Source organism: Acyrthosiphon pisum, chromosome A1 (assembly GCF_005508785.2).
Source record: "Acyrthosiphon pisum isolate AL4f chromosome A1, pea_aphid_22Mar2018_4r6ur, whole genome shotgun sequence".
NCBI classification, from domain to species: domain Eukaryota; kingdom Metazoa; phylum Arthropoda; class Insecta; order Hemiptera; family Aphididae; genus Acyrthosiphon; species Acyrthosiphon pisum.
In genome coordinates, this window is record NC_042494.1 from 80,893,245 (window position 1) to 80,903,682 (window position 10,438).

Consider the following 10,438-nt stretch of genomic DNA (forward strand, 5'->3'; position numbering starts at 1 on the left):
TCGTCAACTGATGTGACGATAGACGGGGGTGGGTACGGGGCAAAGGGTTAACAATTATCTTTTAGCGAAAACTGAAAATATTATTTATTATTAATATTATTACGAAAATATATATCTGTACGTGTCGCTGCTGATCTCGTTCGTGGTGTTCGTACTCGTTCCTGTTTCACTTGTGTGCATGTAGTTTGCTGGTTGAGAGTGGAGAAATGTCGGACGACCACGGCCGTCGCCACCGCTTCTGCCATAATTTTTATTGGTAGTAGTCGAGCCTCCTAGTTATGGCCGCATCAGACTCGAAAAGCTCAACGCCGCCGCCCCCGCCCCCGCTGTCGATGGTCGACGAGGATATGAAAGGATGGCTGTTCAAGTGGACAAATTACATTAAAGGTTACCAGAAACGGTGGTTCGTCCTATCCAACGGTGTACTATCCTACTACAGGTAAAAACCTCAACTAGGTATGTTACGATTGTAGCTGTTTGCCCTTCAGTATGGTATCTCACTGTGATCGGATTGATCATCGTCGTTTCATGGTAGACACGTCGTTATACCTAGACTAATATTTCTGATCTTTTCGCTTTTAGATTGGTACCTAAGTATCTCTTTTATGCCTTTGAAGATGTTAAGTACTTAGGCCTGTCATTATTTCATTATGGCTTGTAACTTTATCACAAAAGTCACTATAAGTTTGCCTTTCTTTGATCAGTTTACAGTTGTATTGTATTCAGTTACATTCTAATTTTACACAACTGTATGTTCCTCTGCGGCTTTGTACATGGGTACTCCCCAGCTATTTAAATTACTACAAATTAAAATGTTGATCCCTTTTCTGTTATTTAAGAGTTTAAGACTTTTTCAACCCTTAGCCTTAATTTAATTTATCTTGATAGGTAGTTTTTTATTTAATTCAAAGATCTTGAAAAAGTGAATTACAATAACTACCTTACATGTATCAATATATTTGTTGAAGTAGGGTACATTGATCTACATCAAACCTACATTGCTCTAGACCATGGCATGTAATATGTATAATTTAGGTAAATTATACACAAATACAATAAGTAGAGGTCTCTCCTAATCTAATCAGTTTAAAATTAATAACTCAAAATATATCTTAGAAATCCAAAACATATTTAAAGTTTTAATACTTGTTATAAATAAGATTATCAAATTACTTCATATTATAATATTGTATTCAACATTACCTATGTTTAGTTCAATTACAAATTTTGTATGAATCAATAGCTAAATACTAGATTTATTATTAAAAAATAGCCAACAATTAATATTGACCTACTTATTCAATTATTAAATAATTTATTATCTATGTATTAAACTAAATCTTGTAGAAATAAAAATAAAATAAAATAGTAACATTTTATAAACATTTTATTTTAGTTGAATTATTAAACACAAATGTACCCATAGGCTATTATAGGACATTATAAACTATTATCTTATAAATTACTAGCTGATCCAGTGCACTTCGTTGCCCGTTAAATGTACCAACTCTATGACTCAAACTTTGTTCAATTTGTTATTTAATATTCGGTGTATGGTGTTCAAAACTTATCTTAAATTTTCCGTTGCCCAGAATAAAAATTCTAATTCACAGCAGTATATTATCAGGTAGGCAATCGCGGACCCCGTACTGTTTGTACGTAAGTGTATGATTTAACTCTAGAGTATCAAAGACCAAAGTTAAACCAAGTTAATCGTTTTTACTTAATTCCACCTACGGCAGATTAATATAATCAATCAATACAAAATCCTAACCCAACCGTACTAAAATTTGATGAATAAAAAAAACAACAAATTTAACCCTTTTCAAATTAGCCTTTCTTCTACCCAGAGGTCTAATCTACACACAAACATTCATTTTTATATATATAAAAAGAAGAATGGGCTGAGAGAATGGTCAAACGACTAATGTTGGCTGCGTCTCCTTCAGTAGCGATGGCGTTACGCAAGTGGATGTACTAGGCTAATTGAAATGAATGAGATTGAGATGCTCTATCAATATTCAAATTAAAAAAAAATAATAATAAATAAATATTATTCTCAACTCCTATAACCCATAGCAACCATTAATAAACAAAAATTTCTATCTAGTAAAGTTATCTATTCTAGTAGAGTCCATGTTTATGATATGTCCTACATAGGACCTAGGCTCGGACCTAGGTATATTATGTACCTACTTATTAAACATTGGTAGTAATTAAACTTACATTTGATCAATCATTGTATAGTAAATACATCAAATAAGTTAACATTTTTATGGTAGAACCTATCTATTCTAAAAAAAATTTTTATATTTTTATATATTTTTTTATAACTGTCTATACATTTTTGACTGGTTGAATTTACAGGAATTAGGTTGGTACCTTATTTATATACTTTTGTTGAGTAAAAACAATTATTTCATTTCCATGCAAAAACAATTATTATTTTCATTTCAAAGCATTGTTATGAATGAATAGTTATTAGGTAAATGTTTAAAATACAATAAGTATGAATTGTATGATATTAGAATAACGCATTCCTGCAGTGCCTATTATAGTTTTATTTTAGACATTCCCTATAGCAGTGCTGTTAACGTTCCTTTTATGTAGTAATATGTTCAATACCTCGTTCCTTTAGTATAAATAAGAATTTGTTCAGTTCCTCGTTTATAATATTAAAATAAGTAAATATAGTGTATATAGTAAATAGTTTTTATAATTGCTGTTTTTCTATAGTTAACACATTACACATTCAAAGAAGTAGACAACCTTGGTGCTTAATGTGTTAAATTCAAAACATAGGTAGGTACTATAATTATAGGTATAATGCCAAACATTAAAAAAATATTTAAATCTGTTAATATTTACGTAAGGAAAATATGTCATAATTTTAAATTAAATAACCATATCTGGAACAAATAAATTAAGAAATATAATACCTGCTTAAAAAAATGTAGCTAATATCTAACAGTTTCAGAAACTTAGAGTAGAATATTAAAACCTGAGAAATTGTTCTGCTGTATAATAGATTTCAAGAGTGCTTTGTCATTTAATAGGATACTGTAATGAATGTGTTAAATTTGAATTCAGTGTTAGGTATATACCATTATGTATGAAAAACGATTCTGTGCGGAAATGGCGTGTTAGCTCTTATTATTAAGGATATTTTATAATTTATTATACTTCGTTCAGATTAAGATTGAACTGGCAGCTCGACCAAAACACATTTTTTTCGCGCATTTCGGACATTGGTGGGAGCGTATGCACGGTGGCCAGCACCGGCGCCGACGATCAACTGTCGACAATGACTGTCGGTCAATCACAGAACGCATAGCCATCGCATAGGGGGTCAGGCACTGTTCGGCGGCTCAGTCTGTATGCGCGAAGCCGGTTCAATCTTAACCTGAACAGAGTATAGTAATATAGTATGTTGAACCAGGGACTGGAACCTTGATGATTTTTACGGTTCCGGTTCCTATTCGGTTCCCTGAAAAACAAACATTTAGGTTTCAGTTCCTTTTCGGTTCTTAAAAAATAAGAAATATGTTACCTGATTTGGTTTTTACTTATGGAAAAAAAATTGTCGAGTAAAAGTATCGGTTCTGGTAAGGTTCCGGTTCTTAAATTAATTTAAATAAGGGTTCCGGTATTAAAATTGATTTAAATTAGGGTTGCGGGGAGGTTTCAGTTTAAAATATTCAAAGGGTTTCGGTTCCAAAACCGGTTCTTTTTGGTGATGGTCCAGTCCTTGTGTTGAAATAACTTGCCAAAATGATCACAAATATTATTTAATAATTGTTTCAATATTTTATCATATATTATTATTGTTATTAACTTATAAGTAAATACAGGGGTAAATACGGACGTAGATACAGTAGAATGGGGGTGATAAGTTTTATGATATAAGTACTATTGAATAATTTAAAATAGGTCTAATAATTTTGAAAATGTTTAGTGAAGTTGTAAAAAGTAATAATATAAAATGTACCACGGAGAAAAATAAAAATTTTAATGTCTTTATAGTTAATATTTTTTGAATTACAAGATGATTACTAAAATTGTTGTACAAACATTCAATTTTGTTAAAATTAGAACTTTAAATAGTTTTAAAAGCAAATCATACCTTGTTGACAGACAAAATGCAAATTATCCTAAAAAAGACTCAAGATATTACACAAAATACCTATAGAATTTTATTAATGGAATGTACTACTAAGGTTACTAATATACTACCAGTATGAATTAATAAAATAAATACAGAACCTAAACTTTTTATTGGAAAACCAAACTTGGAAGTTGTGTCTATGCTATACATTTTAATCCTATATTATATGTTAAGCCGAATACACACTTGTAACATTTTCTGTTACGCCGTAACACCGTTCCACCAGTTGTCGGTAAATTTGGCCGCATCAAAGGATGTTTGCGCTAATGTTACAAGTGTGTACGCGGCTTTAGTATGTAGATTGTAGGCATAGTGTTTAAAATAGAGTACCTTCTACCTACAGGCTACACCTAAAAACCATACAACTATCTAGAGTCATAGAGAAAAAGACATAATAATTCATGTTATCCAAAAATTAATTATGTTGAGTCTCAAATTGGAAATTTTGGTGAGGGGTATAAAATTAAAAGTTATTTAGATTTAGAGGATTGACAAAAACGGGAAAGTAAAATATAGGAAAATAATACGAATGAATACCTAATAAATCATAAGAAGTTATAAATCAGGAAAATAAAATTTTTGAAATAAGTTCATAGGAATTTGAAATCTAGGAAAATAAAAAAACAGTAAAATAATATATAGGAATTATATAACAGAAAAATATTTACACAGGAAAATAATAGACAGGAATTTCAAAACCGTGAAAATATTCTACATTATTCCTGAATATTACTTCCCCGTGTAAATATTTCAGGGTTGGTAATATACGCGTATAAAACGTTTTATACGTTACACGTATAATACCCCACATATAAAACGTATAAAACTAAATAACGACTAAGAAATACTTAATTTTCTTAAATTTAGAATACAATTAAAAACAATACAAATTTCTTTTTTTGTAATTTTAAGTTACCTATAACAAAAAAAAATATATTTTTATTAATATAACAAATTATTTAATTATCACAAATGTCTTTTTTTATTATAAAATAATAATAATTAATATTAATGTAGTTTATTAAGACAGAATAAAGATGAACTAAATGGTACTTAGTAACTAATATAAACAAATTAAAAAAATTATCACAAAATATGACAATTATATTTATTATTACCTATACATTTATAACTTGATAAGAGCTGTTCAATCCAGAAAAAAAAAAACTTTTATACAGTATAAAACGTATAAAACTAAGTTGTTTTATACTGTACGTTTTATACGTTTTATACGTACCTATAATACGTGTTTCATACTGTATTATACGTTCCAATCCTGAAATATTTCCTAATATTTAAATTCTCGTAGATTATTTTCTTGGGTAATATTTTCCTGGTTTTATGATTTTGAATTCTTGTGTATTATTTTCCTAATTTACATTTTCATCAATTTTAAATTCTTAAACATAATTATTGTCCTCTAAGATATAATTTCCAGAATTTAGTTTAACTAAGAAGTGATTTTCAGTTAACATAAGTTCCCATCACAAAAGCATTCCTGACAAATATTTTCCTGAATTTAATTGTTCCTGACAAAAATTAATTATGCACTACCAATTTTGGTTATTCATTTAAAATTTTATTGCAAAATGTTCAGTTTAATATAGGTATAAAAAGTCAATAATTTAAAAAATAATAGTTTTTTTTGTGTTTAAAAATATTTATTCCAATTTATAGATTTTCTTATTACTTACTAGTAGGTAATATTGATTATTTTACTAACTATTTAACTCATATCTATGATGTACACTGTTCCATTACAGGTATTCATATACCTGTTTTGAAGAAGTCATCAAAAGTATGGACCATGTATGTAATCATATTTTGAAATAATATTAGCTCTTATTAAGACCACCCCTGAAAAAATTATAAGTTAATACAAATTATAGAAACAATAATTTATATTTAATTTAAATGTTTATTATTTTTGTTCAAAATAATAATCTAGTTGATTTACCTGATGGGTTTACTTTAACTTTAAGTAGTGAATCTGGTTTTAAAACCTTTACTGAAGTATTATCGTCAAATAAATTCTGGTGAGTTGTGGAAGGTACATAAAACAATTTAAAAAAAGTTAATTATTAATCGTTAGATTATAATTGTATAAAATTATTATTTTTCATATTATACCTAAATAATACTAATAATTAATTTCAAATGTTTCTTTTGCTTCTGTGAACATTATTGATATAGTGATTGGAAATAGAGGCTTAAATATTTTAGTTAGGTAACATGATCAAAAAAGAAAACTGGTTTTGAACCCATAATAATATGCAACTATTCATAGAAAGTCAATAATAATTTTTTTTAAGTATGAAGGGTCTTTTACTTTGTCTCTTATGTATCATTAGTGCTTGTTATGTATGCACCGAGGTATGTACTTATGGGTTATTATACTAAATAAATCATTAGGTATACCTTTATTTTGTATCCATTTGGGTTATTTAATCCTAAATTACTTAATGTAATATTGTATGAAAATGGTGTTCCCATTGTCCGACGACTAACAAAAGCAATTGCATATGAATAGTGTTCTATCTCTTTTGGTTCGACTGGTTTTGTCCATATCTCAATTCCTTGGTCCTGGAAAACATTAGGTATTGATTATTTTTAATTGATGTAATATGTAGTTTTTTTAATATAAAATTTATCATAAAAACAATTTCAAGTGTTTAATACCTATTTTTATTTCTTAATTTAATGGTTTTTATATTTTGTACATTTCAACATTTATAAATATATAAAATTAAAAGCAACCTTATAGATCCTTTTGCCTTGTATGCCAAGTTTATCTTGATTTACTCCAATTACTTCAGTATTTTGTAGTATTTTCTTGAAATTTGGTTGGACAGTGGACAATTTGTTTGACATAAATAAAGGTGCAGCTAATATAGCCCATAGAGCCATTTGTGTTTGGCTTTGCTCGTGACTCAATGCAAAATTTCCAATCAATAACTTTAAAAAAAATTCTGTATTAATATTTTTATTGCTTATAATTTTGACACAAACTGTTTTAAAATGTATAAGTATTTATAAATCTTACCATATCTGGGTCATTCCATTGTCCTGGACCTGCATATTGAGCCCAAATATCTTGTTTCACCGCAAAATTATCAAGTACATCAAATAAAGAAGCATACGATTCTTGTATATCCCCATAGTTTCTCCATAAATTACAGGATTGAGATACTAGTGTATAGTTAACCTATTTTGACAGAAATAAAGTAATTTAATATTAAGTGCCAAGCAATACTATCTGTTTCATCCGGTATCAGAACCGGGTGTTCACCTGTTTAATGGTCTATCTAGAACTGGTAAAAAACGGATAATGTGGTTCATGCACTAATTAATAGTTAACATTGTACATAATATGTAAGTAAAATTTATATTTTTTTTATCTGAAAATGATTTAACTATACATACCTGCATTCCTTTACCTTCTTGATAAAATGGCCAACAACAAGAGTAAATCATTGGTCTTCCTGTTTCATTCAAATATTTTCCAAACTGTGGAAAATCTATTAAAATTATTAGGTTTATGAATTTGATTTGTTTTTTATGTAAGTAATCAAATCTGTAATTATTATTATAAATTTAAATGATTTAATTACTTAAAGCATAAAATTACTTGTGTCCATATTTCGTTCATCTGTGTAGCATCCATCTAGTTTCACATAATCAACTCCCCATTCTGCAAATGTCTGAGCATCAATTTTTTCGTAACCTTTGATACCAGCATATCCTTCACAAGATTTTGTTCCAACACTTTCATAAATTCCAAATTTTAACCCTTTTGAATGGACCTAAAAATATTGAAATTATCTATATGACTAATACATTTGTATTTGTGGAAGGAATATATTTTTTTTTTGCATTAATTAATATAATTTTAATTTTAAATTTACTCGTTTATTTTTAATAGTTAATAATAAATAATACCTAATGTCTCAAGTATATTTTATATATTTTTTCTGTTATGTGGGGTAATTTTATTATTTTCAAACATTAGATAAATACTAAAAATAGCTACTTAATAAATAGTAATTATTTAAAAAATATTTTGGTTCTATTCTAATTTGTAAAGATGCATAATAGGTGGTAAGGTATTATATGATAAATATATTATTTAATTAGTTATTAATAATCTGAATATACCTATTAAAAATCTACTATCAATTAATAATATTATAACATTCAGTTTTTAAAGTTTTTATGGTAACACTATTAGTTTATTTACTTACATAATCAGCAAGAGCTTTAATTCCATGTGGAAATCGTTTTTCATCAGCTTGTAATTTTCCATCTGCTGTTCGATTGTGCATCATCCAACAATCATCAATTACAACATATTTGTATCCAACTTTATCATACCCTTCACTTACTAACAAATCAGCTGTAGTCATAAACAATTGTTCACTATTCAAGAAATGTTTTTTTTATAATGATCGCGTGTTTTATTTTTAACTATACATTTATATTTTAATTTTACCTGACACATTCGTCTGGAAAAGTATCACAATCTATAGTACACCTGAATCGTTGCCAAGCAAGCCAACCCATTGGGGGTGTTAAAGCTAATCCATTATTAAGTGCCAGTGTAATTTTGCAGGAAACTAGTACACACAACCATATTCCAATTTTAGTTATATATGACAACATTTTTAATCAAAATAATAACTGCAAGTATTTAATTGATCTAATTGTTGTACTAATAAATATGATATAAATAATTTAAAAAAAATTGGACTATGTATAATCAAATAAACTTATTAAATTAATTTAAAATTTTTATTTAAAAACATGTTACATTAAACTGCTATTGTTTATGCCAAGAACCTCACTTTTAACTGGCAGTGTTTTTTGTATGAACATTCACTAATGTTCATGGTTTTTAGTCTAAATATCAGATAACCTTATGAATGCACAGATAATGAATTGTATTTTGTGTTGATTGCTGAGTGTGATCATGGTATACTAGCTATGAACGTTAAAACAAAACTAATGAATATTCTCTTCATTAACAATTAACACTATTTCTTCACCTGCTTTTTACATTTTTGGTCAGACAATTACAAATCGTTACTTTTAAATATATCATCAATGTTAATTGTATTAGTGTACAACCTAATGGTTATTATTTATAGTTATTATTTTTTACCTGCATTTTAAAGCATCTGTAAAAATTTAAAATTTAAAAATAATACTTCTAGAAGATTAACTTAACCTACATTTTGTTTTTTAATTATAAACTATGTGTTATTTATATGAATAGTTAAAGTAATTTAGTTGTGGGGGGGGGGGGGGAGGATGAAATATCTTATTTCAGGCAGAAAACATACATTATATAGATAAAAAAAAATCAACTATCCTGAAGGAATCCCATAAAAACTTTGTTTCTACGGCCTACATTGTTAGTCTCTGTTTTATTCAGGGCTCACTTTAGATTATATATAAATATATTTTTAATTTATCATAATACTATATGTCGGCACGTTTAAATAAAATGTCTGAGCTTTCAAATTTTGAAGTTTTTACTGTTGTTCTGAATCATATTTATATATCTTTAACTATTTTAACAATGTACCAACATTTTATACGACCTTGAAAGTTAATTTTCTCATTACAGTAAACATATTTTTGTTGTTTTTTCAATAAAAATATTGGAATTTGTATTGAATTAGTTTTTGTGTTTGTGTTTGTAACTTAAATTTTGTGTGTAATATGTACATTTTGTAAGCACCTAATTATTAATAAAACAATAAATAGAATTTTTCATATAATAGCAAAATTATATTGTTATTTTCTAAAAATGTGGGTAAGTGGATGTCGCTCTGCTGTACAGTAGGTTACAAGTGGGTCACTGTAAAATGGATAGTATTAAATTTGAATTCAATGATATAATATCACTGTATAAGAAAAACGATTCTGAGCGGAGACGGTTTGTCAGTCTAGGTATTAGACATACCTATTATAGGTATACTTATCTATAGTATTAAAAAAAAATTGACCTATAATAGGTATCAATAATAAATTCCAAATTAATCATATCACAATATCCATTAGGTAACGCGTTATACATCAACAACGAACCGTGGTACTATCATAAATATATAATAGTATACTTTAGAAGTTTCAAGTACCCACAAGTAATATTATACAAATACAATCACAACAAAATAACTAAAAGAGTTATCCTAGGTTTTTAATATGTAATTTCGTCCAAATTTGTACTTAAAATGACTATAAAAATAAACTGTGCTTATGTATTTCTTA

At 27.5% G+C, this 10,438-nt stretch overlaps 2 protein-coding genes across 3 annotated transcripts in view; one reads left to right on the forward strand and one right to left on the reverse strand.

The window, feature by feature from the left end:
- The first annotated feature begins 43 nt into the window (after positions 1-43).
- The window catches only part of LOC100161956 (oxysterol-binding protein 1), a 20,174-nt gene continuing 9,779 nt past the window's right edge, over positions 44-10,438 (forward strand). The window contains exon 1 of one of the 2 annotated variants that reach the window (XM_016800703.2): positions 44-439. In XM_016800703.2, the coding sequence (XP_016656192.1) occupies positions 279-439 (161 nt within the window). In that variant the 5' untranslated portion in view covers positions 44-278. The remainder of the gene's footprint in view (positions 440-10,438) is intronic. The other variant, XM_001946412.5, reaches the window with a different exon arrangement.
- Positions 4,798-9,204, reverse strand: LOC100163871 (alpha-N-acetylgalactosaminidase). Its single transcript, XM_001951942.5, has 9 exons — positions 8,655-9,204; positions 8,407-8,581; positions 7,794-7,968; positions 7,589-7,683; positions 7,209-7,370; positions 6,923-7,120; positions 6,584-6,748; positions 6,123-6,198; positions 4,798-6,022 (listed from the first exon to the last, which is right to left on the reverse strand). The coding sequence occupies exons 1-9, from the start codon at positions 8,822-8,824 to the stop codon at positions 5,958-5,960; spliced, it is 1,281 nt and encodes a 426-aa protein (XP_001951977.1). The 5' UTR covers positions 8,825-9,204; the 3' UTR covers positions 4,798-5,957.

What these genes read in the sequence shown, in the direction of transcription:
- LOC100163871 (XM_001951942.5), bottom strand. Translation starts at nt 8,824, where the DNA reads ATGTTGTCATATATAACTAAAATTGGAATATGGTTGTGTGTACTAGTT. An exon ending in TTAAAGCTCTTGCTGATTAT is followed by an intron (nt 7,969 to 8,406) that starts GTAAGTAAATAA and finishes CAATATTTTTAG; the next exon opens with GTCCATTCAAAAGGGTTAAA. An exon ending in AGTTAAAGTAAACCCATCAG is followed by an intron (nt 6,023 to 6,122) that starts GTAAATCAACTA and finishes TAATTTTTTCAG; the next exon opens with GGGTGGTCTTAATAAGAGCT.